We start from the raw sequence: 18,305 nt of genomic DNA, 5'->3' as shown, positions 1-18,305 counted from the left end.
TGTTGAGTAGAGTTTATTAGCAAAAACATGAACTAAAGTGGACAATGTCACGGAGAGTTTATGAATAAGTGGTAAGTTCAAAGAGAAATTTGTTTAACATGGGAGCATTGTGCAACCAAGAAATATTTCGTGTGAATTATTCAAAAAATGGTCTTAAAGCCAGACATCGGGCAGTGTGTCAGCTAGGACATTGAGCCTTAAAGGGGTGGACACCGGGTAGTGTGTCAGCGAGGATGTTGAGCCCCGAAGGGAATGGATTGTGAGATCCCATATTGGTTGGGGAGGGGAACAAAGCATTCATTACAAGAGTGTGGAAATCTCCTCCTAGCATTTGCGTTTTAAAACGTTGAGCGAAAGCTCGAAAGAAAAAGTCTAAATAAGACACTAGCTACTAGCAGTGGGCTTGAACTTTTTTTTTTATTTGTGAATGTTTGGGAACAGCACAAGATATCATATCATATCATCATAATCTCAACACACCATATGCCTTCAATGGGTTCCATTGTCGAGCCAAGCCACAGCTAAGGTCAACCACAACCAAACTAAATATCACTAATTCATTACATGTCAAATCAAGCCATGACTGATGAGCTTGAGTCAGAACACCAGACATGTAAAAGAAAGACAGCAATATTTCAAACCAAGATTCGGAGTGAAACTAAAACCAAGAAGTCTGTTCAAAGCAATCCAAGTAAAGGATCAGAAATTTAGAATGAAACACAAGTTCATTTCATTGCGTAAAAAGATCGAACACTTCATCTGCAACCCTTTAGTAATCTAAAAACAGAGCAACCAACAAGAAGTATGAAAATGACAAATCTCATGCTCAACTGTAACGTTCTTAGAGAGTTCAAACACGGTTTAGAAACATCAAATTTCTACTTCCAAAATCTAAACACAATTTCAGTAAGCCCAAATGTCAAATTTGGCTGTGGAACATAGAATGAATAGAGATTGACAAATGCATCAATCAAATCACGTTACATAGAAACATAGAAACTTCAACGGATCATGAAGAAGAAAGAATCGCAGAATGATCCGGAGAAAAAAAACGGAGAAATGGAGGAGAAAGTCAATGAACTTGTTATAAATGGAACAAAAAAAAAAAAAAATTAAATTAATAAAATTACTATCTTTGTTAGTAATTTATTATAATTTTTTTTTTATAAAATTAAAAAGTTTTAATATTATTTTTAATATTTAAAAATAGATTTTGTTTTTGTTTAAAAAAAAAGAAAAGAAAAATATAAATAGAGGCGAACTGTTCCCCCAATCCCCAACCCTAACTTTTCCTATTTACTTCTCCCGCGCTCTCTGTCTCTTTCTCTCTCGTCCTTTTCCTACAAACTTCCCTCTCTTTCTCTCTCTTCTTCCATTTGCAGCTTCGCGCCTTCTCTCTCTCTCTCTCTCCTCTGTTCCATCAGAACGGAACGAAGAAAACCCAGAAAACCCTATTCTCGGTCTCACACACACATTGATTTATGGGAAAGTACATGAAGAAATCGAAGCTTACAGGCGGCATTGCAGTTATGGAGGTCTCACCGCAGTCCTCTCCGGGACTCCGTACTAGAGCTGCTAAAACCCGTGCCCTACAGCGCCTCAACAAATCATTCTCTCAATCCGCCGCTGTTTCGAGCCCTAGAGCGGCGGCATCTTCTTCTTCTTACTTGCAGCTGCGCAACCGTCGACTTGAAAAGCCTCCGGTATTCCGGCAGCTGCATAAGGCGCAGCAGGACGGCGAGTGTTGCGAAGATGGCTTGAGTCGTGAGTGTTCCTCTAATGATTCTCGGTTGAAGCGGGATTTGGCGGACTCGGGTTCGGAGAAGAGGAAGCTTCGTGTGGAAACAGGGAGTGGAAATGCTAGGGATTTCGAGGATTATTTTGGCGAGAACTGCCTGGATTTTGGAGGTGATAATAGGTACGGTTTCGGAAGCTTTTCTGGAATTGTTGTTGTTTGAATTCAATTTTAGCTTGTGATGGCTTAAAATGGCTGTGATTTCTTCCTTTGTTTTTTGATTGCTATCGTACTGCCGACAAATCTCGATTTCGTCGCGATCTTCGTTACTAGTTAAAACTATTTGTCTAGTTCATGGGTTTCTCAGATTTTTCCTTTTCTTATTTTGTTATTTACATGTCTTTGGCAATTTATTTGCTCATAGGATTGATGCATTGGTTTCTACTGAACTGGATGGGCTCACTCTGTGACCATGTTTGCTTGTTTGACTATCACTATTCTCGTACTGTTCCTTTTCCCTATATGTGACTTCACTTTCCACTTCGCATCCTGTCGTTCCATTGTTACCATATGTTGCTGTAGTGTATCTTTCATGATAGGCTAGTTATGCTGTAAGATATGACTTTTTAAGAGTTTCGTTGGTATATTCAGTGGATAGGCTGTTTTTTTAAAATATTTGTCAGTGTTCGAGTCAGCTTGGACACCTCGATTATTCTCACGAGAAAATTATTTGTTATTTCACGTTAGAACATTTGGTTACTAAGATGGTCGGTAGATTATTAAATTTTAGATAGAGGGTCACGAAGTTATTTATTATTTATAGGGTTGTGATCAAGCTAATTCCATTTAATTTATTTTACATTAGATGACAAGATCCCTGAATTCTTCTTGGCCATGAACAACGTTATTATTATTATTCTTCTTGTTGACTTAATGGTTCAATTTTCTGGTTTCTACCTCAGCTTTTGGGCTGAAACTCAAAGAGGCAAAATGGAGTTCTGCTTGCATTAATTTAATGCGAGTTTTCTTTTTTGGCAATAAATTGGAAGAATTAAATAAAGTTGGTAGTTACCTATGGGAATACTGATTGCAATAGTTATTAGCTTTCCACAATTTTGCAGCATATGTCGTCATTTTGGGCCTGAGCATATTTTGATTTTTGAAACGTGTAGGTGACAAGAAGTTATAACTTATAGATCTATTTCATGCCATATTTTTTACTACCAGCCAAATTAGAGTTTGTCCCATTAGACCTGGCATATTCCTTAAGATATTCGATGCCCTGTAGTGTGTTCTTTTCTCAATTTTGGTTTTGCTTTAGATTAAGTAGACACTGTTTGATAACGTAAAAAGGATAACTGAGTTCAATTAGTGTATTCTTAAAGGCAATCTCATGAACTAGTTAATTGAGTTGATTGAGCTAAGAAGGGTTCTTTTTTTCTTTTACAAGTTGGTACCTTTTGCGTATTTTATAGCTCTTCTGAAGTACAATGATTTGAGGGTATGCTTGTGTAGGGGCACTGCAGAAAAAATACATAGAAGCTTGGTTAGAGATTCAAGCACCAACGCAACATCATACTCGACCCGGATGGAGACAAATTCACATACAACCAACTCAGGAGTAGAGATGGAGTTGCTTAAAAGTATCCCTACTGCAAATGACATAGAGGAGTTCTTTGCTCAAGAAGAGCTATGGCATCAAACAACGTTTATTCAGAAGTAAGCCAATGAATTTATTTGTGATGTATACTTGGATTAGAAAGTGACTATCAAGTTCATGGTTGGAGTGTGGGTTTCTGCAGGTATAACTTCGACTTTGCAAGTGAAATGCCTCTCCAAGGACGATATGAATGGGTGCAAGTGGTTCCCTAAGTTAGCTATGATCTCGATTCTCAAGTGTCTCGTCTCTATGAGAAGCACATTTTGGGGTCACAGGATGAGTTTAGCTCTCTATAGCAAACACAAAGTTGGGGCATATCTCATACTAACCAACCAGCTTTTAATCCATATTTAGTTAGAAGAGACATTTGGAAGAATGGTGGATAGTACATAAAAGCGTCTCTCGTCGTCATTTGTAATGTTATCTTAACTGTTCCAGTTGTCCATATCTGGGTTAGTTTGTCTTTCAAATTAGTAAAATAAATGAAGTTTCTTCACCACCCATCGTCTTCATTAATCATAACCCATCTGAAACTAAGACATGATTTCTCTTTCTGGTTCTTACGCCATCTTAATCTTATTTGGCTTCATTTGGAAGAAATTCTGAGGAGCTTTGCAGAGAGGAAATGATAGATGAAATGAAATAATATATCATGTAAATGTAAATACTATATATAAACTTGTCCCCCCCCCCCCCATGCACTTACTTCGATGCAATGCTTAGCAGTTTCACGTGGGTCATTGCACGGCTCTGCATTCTACGCTTAGTACAATTCTGTTCAACGCAAGGAATTGTCATTTTCGTTACACATTAAATGCTCCAAGTCCCCGGATAACACAACAAAATTTCAACAGATTCTCAGAATGTGTAGCAATCACATATAAGTACTCTTGGAAAACTATATTTAACTCATGCAATCACATATAAATGTTCTTGGAAAGCTGTATTAAAGTCATGCAATCACAATTTTCTGGTCTCTATTGTAACTTGGGTTTGTACAGCCACAGTTGGAATTCTAAAGATACTTTTTGGTTGATTCAGAAGGAAGCATCAAACCATCTTCAATATTTCATCAGCTAGTAAATCAGATCATGAGTATGGGCAACAGTTAAACTTGTTAAGCCTGAAATACCAAAATGCATGCTTTGGTTTTATGGAGTTAGTGGCCCTACAGGAGCTAAATGTGATGCAGTATTCGTCTCTGCCATTTCAACTTCATATGATGAAGTGCAGTTGGAAGATCCCTCATTCCCTAAAGCCATCCTCCTAAGTTTATCAAGTTGAATTGCACGCAGTTCATATCTGCCAATATAAACAAAAGCTTGAATTCCGTGCTAAATGCGCAAAGAAGTAGAGAGTAATTTAAGACAGTATCTTCGGAAATTCCAGAGGAAGAAGAAAATAAGTGCAGGTATGACCCGAGAAATTAGACTATTTACGAGATGTTTGCCTATATTATGCACACCAGAAGCATCAAATATAAAGATTAAACGAACGAAAAGTTATAGGGAAACAGATTCAAGGTAACTGTTCAAATTTTTTTGTCTTACAGTTTTAACATCATAAAGTTCTAGTAATGGCAGTACAGGAAGAGGAAATAGAACTACCGAGCTTTCGGCATAATCCGTTATGAAACCGTTGAGCTAAATTACCTGACAAATTACACTACAGAAATCTGTGTGTAGCATTAGCAATAATTGGAAGCGGTCCTTGCAAAGTTAGAATCTTTAAAGCATCAAAAAAGTGAATTATAAAACATGGTCCCAAACTCAGCTTGCTCTCCTCGACACATGCTGGTAGAATTCAAGGTAAAAGGAAGAGTCTATTGCACAAGGAAAAGGGAAAAAAGAGACATGTGAGAGGCTTGTGGCTTCCTTGAAAGTTCCATAGTTAATTTGCATCCTATTCTACACCGTATCCTTGACCCAATTCCGTTGCAAACAGAATTACAAAACATGGTCCCAAACTCAGCCGTCTCCTCTCATAGAAACCAATATGCCCAACAAAAACAAACTTGCTGGTCGAAGATTTTCCTGCTAGTTTAGGTAATGCATATGGAGGGCTGACTTCCTATCAACACTCATGTTCAAATTATCACCTTGTCTTGAAGGTGGATTGCTTTCTACTCTGATTCTGTACTAGTTCATGGGGTTCCCAGGTTGCATCCTCAAGTGACTGACCCAGACATTGGATGCGAACTTCTAACCTGTCTCCTAGAACTGACTCCGGAATTAAAGTATTGATCTAATGTAGAGCTAGCTGTGATGGTAATGGGCTGGGATCACTTTGGCCAGCTTTAAACTAAAAACAAGATGAGGTGGGTTGGTGACTGAGTAATCCTCCCTTCACTATGCATTCAGTACTTTGGAAAGGACCATATTTCCATAAAGCCAGCTTTTCATACCTTTCAGTGGCCAAGGACTGTTCCATTTTCCGATTGAGAGGAGGTTAGGGTAGTTGAAAACTCACAAGAGACCTGGTACTCCTATTGGCAGACTTCAAACTTGCTACAAAGTCCATCAGCATTTTTCGTATCACCACCAAAATCATTTATAGTTCCTCTGTTTAAGTTCATGGCTGCAGGATGCCCAAAATATCCAACCATTAAAATCCGTCCCAGGAAAACAAAAATGGAAGTAAATCCACCCTCCTCATCAATTCCACATGATCGAAATCTCAATGAACCTCACCAGATTTTCCCACCATCACACTACTAGCTTAATAATCTTCCCACCTTCGAAATCACCCCCTAGCTAAATCTCGTGCCTTCCTTTCCGTCATTAAACACCAAGGGTTTCATGTTGTCCGCACCAATTTCTTCTAGTGCAAAATTTGATAAATCTCCTCCAATGAACCCTACTCTAACATTGAAATCCTATTTACCTATTCCTAAGTTGCCTCCAATCTGGATTCCACCATATGCACTTTGGTGTCCATTTTTTCTCCCTTTGGGCATGATCCAAGATGAAGCTATGATACTAGTTAAATAGGATCAAGTAGAATGGAACAGGAAAAATAAACCAAATACAAAAGAAAAACATGCTTTTAAGAGGAATGTGGCTTTGACTTTGTACTCGTTGTATCATATGCATGCTACCTCGTTCCATAACTACAACATTTACAAAACATGGTCCAACATTCTACTTGCTCCCCTCATGGACCCAATAGGTCCAACAATAACAACTTTACTCACGAGGCATACTTATTCTCCTTGTATTATAGTTAAACTAACTCTGGATGTCCTCTCCTTCCTCTGACATGGCTATACATACATGATGTGTGATAGATAGGGGAGGGAGGTAGCGGTACGACTTCTGTTGATGCACAAACAAGTTCAAGCTATAGCTCTGAACCAAATTGGAGGAACTGTAAACAAGACAAGTGTTTGCACATTGGAATGAGCCCTATGAACAAACTAATGAACACATCTCTGATTTCTCTACCATTCACAGAAAGTTAATAACTAAATAACCAAACATCTTAAAAGACAAACTCTTCTTTCTAAAATAATATCCTTTTCTAAAAAGCAACAGAAAGGAGGTACGACGTTCTAGTGATGCGGAACAAACTTCCAAACATTGTACTGAATCAGCTGCTAAAAACTACAAACAAGTATTTACACAAGAACACATATCTCTAATGTCACAGAAAGTCGTGGAAAGCAAAAAAGAAATTATATTTCATACAAGAGACACAGAAACTAAGCCTAAAACCTAAAAGATTCTACAAGAAAATGGAAAAAAATATTGAAACTCCATGAACTTTCACACATGGGCGAACAAGCATACCTTAAGAACCACAAAACGACTACTTGGATCATATAATATAATGAAAAGCCCACATTTTAAACAGAATTAAATGGAAACAATAGGACTTACTCAACCACCAGGCTCTTGACAAGGGCAAAATATATTTTCCAGAATTGGTGTTCCTTCAAATGTCCAGGGCAGAGCTTATATCTGAGTTGGGAAATTTCCTTCAAAATGAGAAAAGAATTGACAGTTCAATTTTGATAGGCTTCACAATCACATAGCCCAACCACATTAGGGTTCTATTTGAACAGGTTCGAAATCATTTGTACATGAATACCAAGAAACGAACCTTGACTTTGGACAGCACAAGAACGGCATGTCGCTCCTGCCAATCCGAGAGATTTTGATCACCACAAAGTGCTTCCCCTTCATCTGAACACAAATCCAAATTGCGAATCAAATCCAGCAATAAACTAAAACGAAGATATCAAAACTGAAATCTCCTCAGCTGTTAAAAAAACCCTCCAAGAATCCAACAGAACTTAAAAACCTACTGGAATTGAAGGTTATAGAGAAGGAACAGCGAGATACCTTGAAGAGGAAAGTTCTTGAAGGTTTCAATGGTGAAGGACTTGACAAATTCGATCAACGCGTCTGTGACTCCATGGAATTGCTCTTCCTTCTCCCCATCGGATTTCCGCAAGGGAATCGAACTTTCGGTAAACTGGTCGATTTGCCTCAAAAGTCTCCGTCGAAACCAAGAAGACAAGCTCATTTTTCGTAGTTTGATCTGGACCTGCTCCTACTCTTCGCAGCGCCAAATCAAAAAGATAAGAATCCTATGTGAAATAACATCGAAAACCAACTAAAATTTTGCCTTCTGCTGCAAGCTGTATTGGCTTTTAGGGAATTGAAAGCAGAAGAAGATTACAGGAAGATGATGATGGATCATTGTTGGCTAGGGAATTGAACTCGGATTCCGTTGTGTTCTGGCGGAAGGAGCTCCGAATTTCCAAATGTGCTCCTGCGGTAATTATATTATATTTAAAGAATCCTCAACTAAGCTCAAAATTATCGTATTTTACCTCCAGTTCCAAATTTTCATACCTCACGTATAACCATACGTTCTTGAATTATATTTAAATTGGTTACAACAAATTCTATTAATGACTTAATTTCATTATAGAGTCATGCAGACTACAATAATTTGTAGATTAAAACAATACAACGTTAAGAATATTATTGTAAGTCTATTTTTTTAAAATAATTAAATATAAAATTTATGAATACCTGATCAAATATGCATATTTACCAACAAAATTATTTAGTTATTGAGCAAAAATCGATATACTTCTAATGTGAAATTGGTGAGGTTGGTTACAATCTGAGGTAGTCGTAAAGTGTTCTTTCTCTATCATTAGCTCGAATGCGTTTTTCAAAGATTACTATTTCTAAGTGCAGGGTCGGTGTTTCATGCCATGTCAGATAAGCAAGATATTGAACAGGAAAATTTGGTCACGTAGATCTTCAAATTTGTGATAGAGAATGCTCTGTTCTTTGTTGTATGTCCTCAGTTTCGCTTAACCAGGACTTCAAGTTTGGTCTCGACTCTCTCTAACATGATATTTTCCTCTATAGCTCGAGTCTGGCCTAACTCTCGCTAACTAGATACTTTCTAGTAAGCTCGAAAATATAGAAACTATCCATTAAAAATGAGGAGAGGGAAGGGAGAGATGGAGAGAATCCAATAATAGGAAAGAGTAATCTATGTCACCGCTAGACTGGGCGTTAGCTTTAGTTGTGAAGGGGAGGACAAAGCAAAACAAAGCAAAAGACAAATGCCCAAAAACAAAAGGCCATTACTGCTTCAATCTGCTGCATGCCGCAGTACAGACATATCTTACACCTCTACCCCACCTGCCAATCCGGACCCTCCATCTATCAGCATTGATTCCAATCAGACGTCTCGGATTTCAGCACCACATGCACCTGAAAATCTTCCAATACAAATTTCATCTCCCCCACCACCGGGCACTATCTAATCAAACACAGACAATTTTATCCTACTAAACTCGATTAATTAAAATATTATAATTGTAACGAAAATATTAAACATCTATGACTTCTAATTTAGCATAAAGTTTTAATTAAAATATTATAATTGTAACGAAAATATTAAAGATCTATGACTTCTAATTTAGCATAAAGTTTTAAAGATAATGATCAAAACTGGAATGAAATGGACAATCTTAAAGCATTGTACCTGGTCAGAGTAAAACAAAAAGCAAGACGTGAAGAACGCTAAATGTGAGCTTAGTAACATTTATCAACAAATTCCATTAAAAGCTTTAGGAAAATATTTGAGAGATGAACAAATCTAACTAACAATTCTAAACAGAAGAATTTGTGAGAAAGCAAAAGATCAAAAACTATATTTAAACATCTTATCAATCGAGATATTGGATCAAGAAGTATTTCAAAAAAACTAGTTGTAGAATATGTTTTCGTTTAACGATAATCTTCTCCTCGCAATCTATAGTATAAATATTTGTGAGAGTATAACTCTGTATATGTTTATATATGAATTACGAAACAAAAACCACACAAAAACATGGGAGGAGAAGGAAAAAGGAAGATTAAAAATGGAGATGCAGAGCAGTGTACGAGAGAAGCTTCAATGGCGAACTCAGTCGTTAATCTGCATCTACAGGAAGATGAAAATTCAGCGCAAGTCAAATACCAAACCTCCAGCGTCATTAATTTACAGAGAGAAAAGACTTCAAGATATCCGCTCAAACCGCACCGATTGACGAAGCTATGTTTCAACTAGTTCGAAATCGGATTCGGCCCGCTCGGAACTTCGTGCGCCGCAGATTCAAATCGACTATCGTCTCTCCGCTGGCCGCCGGATTTCGTGTCCAACGATTGTTGTCGCGGCGGACTTTTGGAATCGCAATCGTTTCTCCTACCTCGCCCGCCGGACTCCGAGTCCGACCTCTGTTTCCGCGGCGGATTGTTCAAAACATGATTCGTTCCGCTCGTAACCTCGAAAACCGCAGATTCAAGTCGACGATCGTCTCTCGGACTTCGTCCGCCAGATTCCGACTCCAACCTATGTTCTCGCGGCGGATTGTTCAAGGAATGTGGAATTAGACGTGTCTGCGACTCCGAGGCAGCCATGGAAGGGCTGCCGAGCACGACGGCAGTGAGAAATACGAAGAGAAGAGTAAGAAATGGAATTAAATTACGAGAACTAGAAGAATTTGGCGAACTTGAACTGCTTGCTGTGGCCATGCAAGATCTGAAGAAAATTAGGCCTCTGAAAAAGGTTTGAAGGGTTCAAATACCCATGAGAGAAGGAGAGAAGAAAAAAGGGGCAAAGCGAAAAACAGAGAAGATTTGAAATTCGATGCACATTAAATTTGTCTGAGAACCAAAGCTAACTTGACGTGCGGGTGTGAATTAAATGGAAAGGTGCTGAAATTCTGAAATGAACCAAACAATGGTTAATTACCATTAACTCCTTTTCACTCTTTTGGATCATCAGTGGTCCTATTATCATCCCCTCAATTGTCCCTTTCAACTCATAACCTATTTTTCATTTCCAATTTCTTGTATATATATGTTTTTTTTAAATTAATTTATTATATACTTTTTTGTTATAAATTTTGCAAAATTAACTTTATAACAATAAATATCATATTTACCATTTTTTTTTCTCTCTAATATAGTGCTAATAATTTGTCCATAGTGTCACGGTCGTATTTTTTCAATTGTGTAGTGTTGTGATCTTAACACGCTCACGACAAATTCATTGTCCCTATCTTGTTTATGTCTCGTTTCTCTTCAATATACATGTTTATATGGTGTGTTGGATGATGCACCGTCATCTTCGGTCGCATCATGACATCATTCTATATTGGTCTTCGCATACCCAAATGGGTGTCACTTAAGGGTCACCAACTTGCTTTATTTCGACGTGAGCATCACAAGCTACTCTATTCATAATGTTGGATGATGAAAAATCCCACATCGGCTAATTTAGGAAATGATCACGGGTTTATAACACAAATAATACACTCTCCATTGAAAATGAGACTTTTTGGGGAAGCCCAAAAACAAATAATACACTCTCCATTGAAATGAGATTTTTTTGGGAAGCCCAAGGCAAAGTCATGAGAGCTTATGCTCAAATTGGACAATATCATAGAGAGTTGTATTCGTCTAACACATAATAGGGCTGTGACATATAACACGAACTATACACTATATTTGCAATATATATATATATATATTTATCATAATAATAACTAAGAAAATGTGTTTAAATTGATAATTGCAAAAGGTGGAAATGCAAATTACCTCACCACACTATAATTTTAATTTTTTAATCCAATTTTGTAATATCCCCAATTTCATAGTTGAATAAAAATATAATATTCATGCTTTTGGAATGTACGACTTACATTAAAAAAGTATAATTAACATATTATTTATATATTTATAAGGAAAAGAAAAATAACAAATTAAATATATAAATATTAAAAAATGGTCGGCCATTTTTTAAAGTAAAAACAAAAAATAAACAAAGGTAAGTCGAGTTCCCTTTGTCGGATGGGAAAAGGAAGAAAAAGGAGCATTTTTAATTTTGAAATAAAGAATCAAATATTAAAAAAAAAAAAAAAAAAAGCATATAATATATATAGAATATGAATTTTCCAGCCATATAAATATTCACATATCGTATTAATATTAAATCTCTTTATTCTTTCCCCACTTTGAAATCTGCATATATGCCTATTGACTAATTTTACATTTATAACATTTAATTTCAATATTAAATTCTTAATTAATCTCAACTTGGACCAATTGAGGCAAGTTAAAAATATATCTTATTTACCACGTGATATACTTTTATTATTATTATTATTATTATTATTATTATTCACACCTGTCTAATCAAATATTAATTTAATTTTAAAATGTAAAAATTAATTAATTTTTAATTATAAAGCTACCAAATTTGTTTAGCGGTCAAAACGCTGCGTTTAATTAGCCAAGGTTGAAAATCACATTTGCCGCGTTTTGCGTGTCGAAACGAACTTTCCACGTCATCATATTGTTTGAAAAACAATAAATATATATTTATACCTTTTTTAGTAATATATTTTGTAAGTATTTTAATTTTAATGCATTTTTTTGTTAATTAATTTGTTTTAAAATATTTTTAAATATCTTAAATTACTAAAAGTGCCATACTAATCATATTTTAATTTATTAATTTTTTCTAAAAATGGTTAATTATAAGTTAATTTTGTTTTAAAATGTAGCGTGGCATTTCCGTTATTTTTGATGTGATCAAGGGTAGCTACAACTAACTCGCAGAACGCAGTCATGCCAACTTTTCGAGCTTCCCATTGAAGCGAAGCCTTCTTATTCTATCCATTTTCCCTCTCCTCTGGTTTCATTTAGGGCAAGATTCATCTTCTTCCATGGGGCAGCAATCCTTGATCTACAGCTTTGTTGCGCGCGGTACTGTGATTCTCGCAGAGTACACGGAGTTCACCGGGAATTTCACCACTATAGCTTCGCAGTGCCTCCAGAAGCTTCCTGCCACCAATAACAAGTTCACTTACAATTGCGATGGACATACCTTCAACTATCTCGTCGATAATGGATTCAGTAACTTTCTCCGTCTCCTCTTCAATACTTACTTCGATTGCATCCTTTTTCATACGGTTTTCATGGCTTTTGTCTCTTGGTTGTTTATTGCTATATCTGGAACAACTGTTATGTATGTATGTTTATGCGATTCTTTCTGATTCTTGTCGTCAGTTTTAGTGTGTTTTTGTATCGATATTTGCCTCGGATGCGATTCTTGTCTGCTGTGTTAAACGCTTTCGCGTTGTTATAGGAAACTACTGTCTTAAGAATCGTTTAGTAATACGCTGTTGAGATCATTAATGGAGGATCCAGTTCTATAACTATCATTCCATTTTGAAAGATTTTATGTATCTGAAAGCATGATCGTGAAAATTCCTTGGTCGATTCTTGAACGAGTTCTTTAAATATTCCACTTGGACATCGTTTTATTAGCTGGTTGTGGAGACTTGTTTCGCTTTTATTTTTTGAACTTGTTTCTTGAGTTAGTTAATGCGAAAGAACTATTGCAGACGTGATATTCGAATACTCGGTCATCGTACCGATGTTTCTAGAGCCTTGAAACTACAACCGCCTCTGTATATGATGACGAAATGGCATACAATACAAGATTATTTAGTTTTGGATGAAACAAGATTGTCTAGTTTTGGAAAAGCATGCAATACAATAAAGTTGTATTATCTAATCATAAAACATATACATCGATATATTTGTGCTTCCACGAGAAAGACTATGCTTCAAATTCTTGAGCGACTGAATTTGGATCCTAAAGACCTCTGTGTTTTCTCATCCCCCTTACTGTTTCTACACTTACATGAGTAAATCTAATCGATTCCATTTCTTTCACTTTGCAGCTTACTGTGTGGTTGCAGTTGAGGCTGCTGGCAGACAGATCCCTATTGCATTCCTTGAACGAGTATGTGAGGATTTCGTGAAGAGATATGGAGGTGGGAAGGCCATGACAGCAACTGCCAATAGCCTGAACAAAGAATTTGGGTACGGACCTGGGAATTATTAAATAAATGCTCCCTTATTTCTTATCTAACACTATATATATGTAAGAACGAATGTAGCATTACCAGGATTTTGATTCCAATAACTATAATTTTTATATAGGTCTAAACTGAAGGAGCATATGCAGTATTGTGTGGAGCACCCAGAGGAGATCAGTAAGGTTGCCAAAGTGAAAGCACAGGTTTCTGAAGTCAAAGGAGTAATGATGGAGAACATTGAGAAGGTAAAAGAAATTTTGTTGTCTACCGCCTACTACCTACGGCCATTGCATTCCTCCTTTCCTTTCGATCTTCAAATTTAGGGAAATGCCTTCCTCTGTTCTTGTAGCATTTTATCTGATTTAATTTTCGATTGTATTTTATGTTGATGGATATGCAAATATTGTGACTACTTCCTAATTGTTCTTTTAACAGGTTCTTGATCGTGGAGAGAAGATTGAGCTTCTGGTGGATAAGACAGAAAACCTTCGATCTCAGGTCACTGTCAGATCCTTTTGCTTGACCCAGCTAAATTATGATTGGTGATCTAGAAATGATACATTATTCTGTATGATGCATGAGTATAGATGTTGTATGAATTAGAGGAAATTTAGTTCATGAATAGCATTTAAATATAGCATATTTGTTTGCCTCAACACTCTGCTAGTTGTGGAAAAATTGAATCTGTTACTATGCTATGTATTTCAAGAAAAGGGGCATTGAATTCAAAACGTGTGAGTGGGCACCAACATCATAAAGCATTTGAGTTTTATTTTTCTTTTAATCTTTTGGCTTATTCGTGTCGTAGTATCATGCTGGATGTAGCTATGGGGTCGGTTCTGTAATTCCGATGGATTATTGACATTGTGGGGGGTTTACATTCTCCCTCTTTAACATAATTCATTGTCTTAAAAACAGTGAATTACGTTTTCGAAAGAGGAAATACACAATCTTACCATGAATTGACACAATTTTATTAACACGCAGGCACAAGATTTTAGACAGCAAGGAACCAAAATGAGGAGAAAGATGTGGTATCAGAACATGAAGATAAAGCTGATAGTTCTTGCGATCGTAATCGCGTTGATTCTGATAATCATTTTGTCCGTCTGTGGGGGCTTCAAATGTTGATGAATCCTCCCCCTTGCAGCATTAGGATGTTGGTGATGGTATCAGTCTTACTCGGACAGTTTCATACGTTGCTTGTTTATTGTACAGATCTTTCGTATCCATGTTTCTCTTATCCATACATACCTAAGGACTCTGCTTTGTATAGGTTGTGCTGTGTGGTTATATTCTTTTGACATTCTGAAAGGGAAGTAGATCATTTGTTTGCTAAATAATAATAAACACGTGGTTGTGAATAACACATGGTTTAGGCACATTTTTTTTGGTTCAATTTCATGCGAGATTTGACAGCCTCATCCCTGCATTTTCTAAAATGTAAGGGATGCAAAGGGTTGTTTACTGTGTCCTGACTTGACTACTGACTAAGTTCTTACCTAATTGCGATAAACCTTGTCGAGTCGATGCTGCAACTGGTCCCGGTATTTGTTGTAGTATGTAAATCCAACGACTAGCTAAGCCATGCCCATATAATATAGGTAGCTTTTGTGGCTACGACACCTCTGGACCACGGCTGTGGAAAAGGATCTTTTATTGCCCATGCCCTACCTATTGCTTCTCCCCGAGATGAATAGGTTCAAGACCAACATTCATGCCTGTTGGATTTTACAAAACTTATCGTCTCACCCACAGAAGGTAACGAATCATTTGATTGGTGTTTTTTTCTTGTCAGCATGTTGGTGCAAGGCCATAAGTCAATTAGAGAGCCTTAATTTCTGTATACAAAGAATTTTACTTCAAAAAGTTTAACCTTTGAACTTCAAAATTGCTCTAAAAAAATGAAATTGAGGAACTTTTTTCATAAAAATAGAAGACAAATTTAGAAGGTGGTTGTAAAAAATTGGAAGCTTACATAACTTTCATTTCGAATCAATTAATAATATTAACATAATTTACTACGTCACACAAAAATATATTAATTCCTAATCAAATTAACTTTAAAATAAAAGTTTCTTGAATATAATAGAATGTAATCTATGCATCTAAAAACTTTGCCATAATTCAGAAGCCACCTCCTCCTAAGATAAGCTTAAACACATATGAGCATTACATCTTCAAATGCTTATTTCCATGTTGTCTATGAGCCTGACTTTGCCAAACCAGGCAGCAACCAACATCACAACTGGACTCTTTATCTCCTCCACCACCTCCAAACTCTCTTGTTCCACAATCTGCTCCCAACAACAACAACCATATGAAACAATCTCTCACTGAACTTGCTTAGTTGTTTCAAGTTTCAAGGTGTTTTTGAAAAATAACGCTATCATTTTTGCAGTTAATAACGGTTAAAGTAACGTTAAACTCGACTAAATATAGGCTCATGTCTGAAAGAGTTCCTAATTTAAGTCATGGAGGGCTCACCTCAGCATAATCAAGTCGCCCACCTGCTTCTTCTATTTCTTCCACAACCAAGTTCTTTAATCTCTTGCAATTAAGTTCACCTCTTTCTGCTGCAGATTTTGCTTTTGACAACGACCTGTTTATAGACAATGCCTATGGACAGAACCCAATTACTCATTCTATCATAAATGACACAAAGCCAATATGTAGACACTGTAATGGAGAAAACCTTTTGTCTTTCTTCAGGTGTGAGCCTCACATTGCGAGAACTCATTGCAAGACCATCGGCGTCGCGCATGATTTCCGACCCAACGATGTTTATAGAAAAGTCAAGATCTCGAACCTACAAAAGAGCTGAAGTCATGAGAAATATTATCATCATTCATCAGTGGTAATAAACCCAATAACTGCTGAACTCTAGAACAAACGATTATAAGCCAAGAAGTTAAGAGAAACATATAACATCCAAGAGGCTGACTGCCCAACCCAAAATTTTAAACTATCAAGATCAGAACTTAATGATGAACTTCAAGGGTCATGAATTCAAGCCATACCCTATAGGCTATATTGCAAGCAAACAGAAAAAACCATCGGTTATGAGCTTGAATTAGTGTCAAATCGACCCTCCTAAGTGCTTTTCTTGCATATTAAGAACTTAAGCTACTAGTTCATCAATGGTATTGATCATTATCCCTTTAAAACAAGTTTAACATTTGCAGATAGTCTCACAAACAGCGGAGATTTAGCACTCTCTGTCAAGATGAATGCAAAGAAAGTTCATAAATCTAACAATTAAGCAATCAAATTCAGATGACAAATAATGAATTATGTCAAAATCAAACCATTCACCTTCTTCAATCCCATAAAGAAACAAACGAAAGTAAAGACTCACCATCCGGTGGATAACCCGCCATTGCTGATAATCCTTCTTTCCAAACACTGCAACATCAGGCTCCACAATATTAAACAACTTGGTAACAATGGTCGCAACTCCTCTAAAGAAAACAGGTCTACTTCTCCCACACATCCCCTTCTCCAATCGCTCGACCCTCACCCATGTCTCATGCTCTGAACCAGACTCCTCCAGGCAAGAATCCGTCGCCCTTCCACCAGAACCGCCGCCATTTGCGCCACGATCCAAATCCGATTCGACTCCATAGTCGTAGAGATTGTGAGGATGGAAAACAACATCGATTCCTCCAGGAACCGCCATGAGCTTCCGAATGTCGCCGTCGAAATCTGAAGGATATGTGGACAAGTCCTCGGAAGGGGCAAATTGGGCAGGGTTTACGTAGATTGAGACCACGACGAGTTGAGCGTGCTTGTGAGCTTCTTGGACTAGAGAGAGATGGCCGTCGTGAAGAAATCCCATGGTGGGAACGAAGGCAATGGTTTTGCCTTGGGATCTCATGCTCCTCGTCCATGTCCTCATCGGGTTCTTGTCTGTAATTATCATCGGCTTCTCCTTCCCCGCCATAATAGATTGGAACGCAATTTCAGAGTGATTCGAACTGGTCGATCAAAATCAAGGTTTTCTGTGTGATCGAATTTGGAGGGAGATCCAAATCGATATCCGAATCCATGACGCCGAGGCCACGTATGCTTCAAGCGGTTTAAAAGGTACTACTGAATGAATATTTTTAATAACGTCTTTTTTAAACCTATGATTCTTAGAATTTATTCACTCTTTCTAAAGGATATTTTGTATATATTTATATATCTTATTAGTATATATAATAATTTTAATTCTTTATTCGATGTTTTATTGATTTAATCATGTATCTTTTAATACTTGTATTAATTTATTCATGTATCTCAGGTATTCTTTTTTTTATATATTTATATATAATAACTTTAATTCCATGTTTTATTGATTTAATCATGTATCTTTAATACTTGTATTAATTTATTTATGTATCTCGATACAAAATTAAAAATTCAAAAATTAAATATTTTTTTTAAGTCGGAAAACTAATTAATAAAATTTAAATATTTATTGACCTGTTACACATTTTTCAAAGTTTTAAAACTAAACAAAC

At 36.6% G+C, this 18,305-nt stretch overlaps 4 protein-coding genes across 4 annotated transcripts; 2 read left to right on the top strand and 2 right to left on the bottom strand.

The window, feature by feature from the left end:
- Window positions 1-1,284: 1,284 nt before the first annotated feature.
- On the top strand, window positions 1,285-3,894 carry LOC111795250 (cyclin-dependent kinase inhibitor 3). Its single transcript, XM_023677555.2, has 3 exons — window positions 1,285-1,918; window positions 3,251-3,454; window positions 3,538-3,894. The coding sequence occupies exons 1-3, from the start codon at window positions 1,482-1,484 to the stop codon at window positions 3,605-3,607; spliced, it is 711 nt and encodes a 236-aa protein (XP_023533323.2). The 5' UTR covers window positions 1,285-1,481; the 3' UTR covers window positions 3,608-3,894.
- Window positions 3,895-4,276: 382 nt separating this feature from the next.
- LOC111795251 (BSD domain-containing protein) lies at window positions 4,277-9,977 on the bottom strand. Its single transcript, XM_023677556.2, has 5 exons — window positions 9,011-9,977; window positions 7,739-8,171; window positions 7,497-7,579; window positions 7,274-7,371; window positions 4,277-4,697 (listed from the first exon to the last, which is right to left on the bottom strand). Exons 2-5 carry the CDS (start codon window positions 7,920-7,922, stop codon window positions 4,547-4,549), a joined length of 516 nt encoding a protein of 171 aa, XP_023533324.1. The 5' UTR covers window positions 7,923-8,171; window positions 9,011-9,977; the 3' UTR covers window positions 4,277-4,546.
- Window positions 9,978-12,540: 2,563 nt separating this feature from the next.
- Window positions 12,541-15,167, top strand: LOC111795306 (vesicle-associated membrane protein 722). Its single transcript, XM_023677638.2, has 5 exons — window positions 12,541-12,829; window positions 13,663-13,804; window positions 13,925-14,045; window positions 14,236-14,298; window positions 14,788-15,167. The coding sequence occupies exons 1-5, from the start codon at window positions 12,640-12,642 to the stop codon at window positions 14,929-14,931; spliced, it is 660 nt and encodes a 219-aa protein (XP_023533406.2). The 5' UTR covers window positions 12,541-12,639; the 3' UTR covers window positions 14,932-15,167.
- A 586-nt stretch (window positions 15,168-15,753) lies between these two features.
- LOC111795304 (pantoate--beta-alanine ligase) lies at window positions 15,754-17,899 on the bottom strand. The gene is made up of 4 exons (XM_023677636.2): window positions 17,159-17,899; window positions 16,496-16,609; window positions 16,288-16,419; window positions 15,754-16,097 (listed from the first exon to the last, which is right to left on the bottom strand). The coding sequence occupies exons 1-4, from the start codon at window positions 17,741-17,743 to the stop codon at window positions 15,981-15,983; spliced, it is 948 nt and encodes a 315-aa protein (XP_023533404.2). The 5' UTR covers window positions 17,744-17,899; the 3' UTR covers window positions 15,754-15,980.
- Between the last annotated feature and the right edge of the window lie 406 nt (window positions 17,900-18,305).

This window comes from Cucurbita pepo, chromosome 5 (genome assembly GCF_057944985.1).
Source record: "Cucurbita pepo subsp. pepo isolate OVF chromosome 5, ASM5794498v1, whole genome shotgun sequence".
Taxonomy (NCBI): Eukaryota; Viridiplantae; Streptophyta; class Magnoliopsida; order Cucurbitales; family Cucurbitaceae; genus Cucurbita; species Cucurbita pepo.
This window is presented reverse-complemented; position numbering and strand designations above follow the sequence as displayed.

Excerpts from the sequence above, each read along its gene's own strand:
- LOC111795250 (XM_023677555.2), top strand. The coding sequence starts at position 1,482 with ATGGGAAAGTACATGAAGAAATCGAAGCTTACAGGCGGCATTGCAGTT. Across the intron at positions 1,919-3,250 it reads GATTTTGGAGGTGATAATAG|GGGCACTGCAGAAAAAATAC; the intron begins GTACGGTTTCGG and ends ATGCTTGTGTAG. Across the intron at positions 3,455-3,537 it reads CAAACAACGTTTATTCAGAA|GTATAACTTCGACTTTGCAA; the intron begins GTAAGCCAATGA and ends GGGTTTCTGCAG.
- LOC111795251 (XM_023677556.2), bottom strand. The coding sequence starts at position 7,922 with ATGAGCTTGTCTTCTTGGTTTCGACGGAGACTTTTGAGGCAAATCGAC. Across the intron at positions 7,580-7,738 it reads CAAGAACTTTCCTCTTCAAG|ATGAAGGGGAAGCACTTTGT; the intron begins GTATCTCGCTGT and ends ATTTGTGTTCAG. Across the intron at positions 7,372-7,496 it reads TTGTGCTGTCCAAAGTCAAG|GAAATTTCCCAACTCAGATA; the intron begins GTTCGTTTCTTG and ends CTCATTTTGAAG.
- LOC111795306 (XM_023677638.2), top strand. The coding sequence starts at position 12,640 with ATGGGGCAGCAATCCTTGATCTACAGCTTTGTTGCGCGCGGTACTGTG. Across the intron at positions 12,830-13,662 it reads TCTCGTCGATAATGGATTCA|CTTACTGTGTGGTTGCAGTT; the intron begins GTAACTTTCTCC and ends TTCACTTTGCAG. Across the intron at positions 14,046-14,235 it reads TGATGGAGAACATTGAGAAG|GTTCTTGATCGTGGAGAGAA; the intron begins GTAAAAGAAATT and ends TTCTTTTAACAG.
- LOC111795304 (XM_023677636.2), bottom strand. The coding sequence starts at position 17,743 with ATGGCGGGGAAGGAGAAGCCGATGATAATTACAGACAAGAACCCGATG. Across the intron at positions 16,610-17,158 it reads GGCGGGTTATCCACCGGATG|GTTCGAGATCTTGACTTTTC; the intron begins GTGAGTCTTTAC and ends GCTCTTTTGTAG. Across the intron at positions 16,420-16,495 it reads CACCTGAAGAAAGACAAAAG|GCATTGTCTATAAACAGGTC; the intron begins GTTTTCTCCATT and ends TTCTGTCCATAG.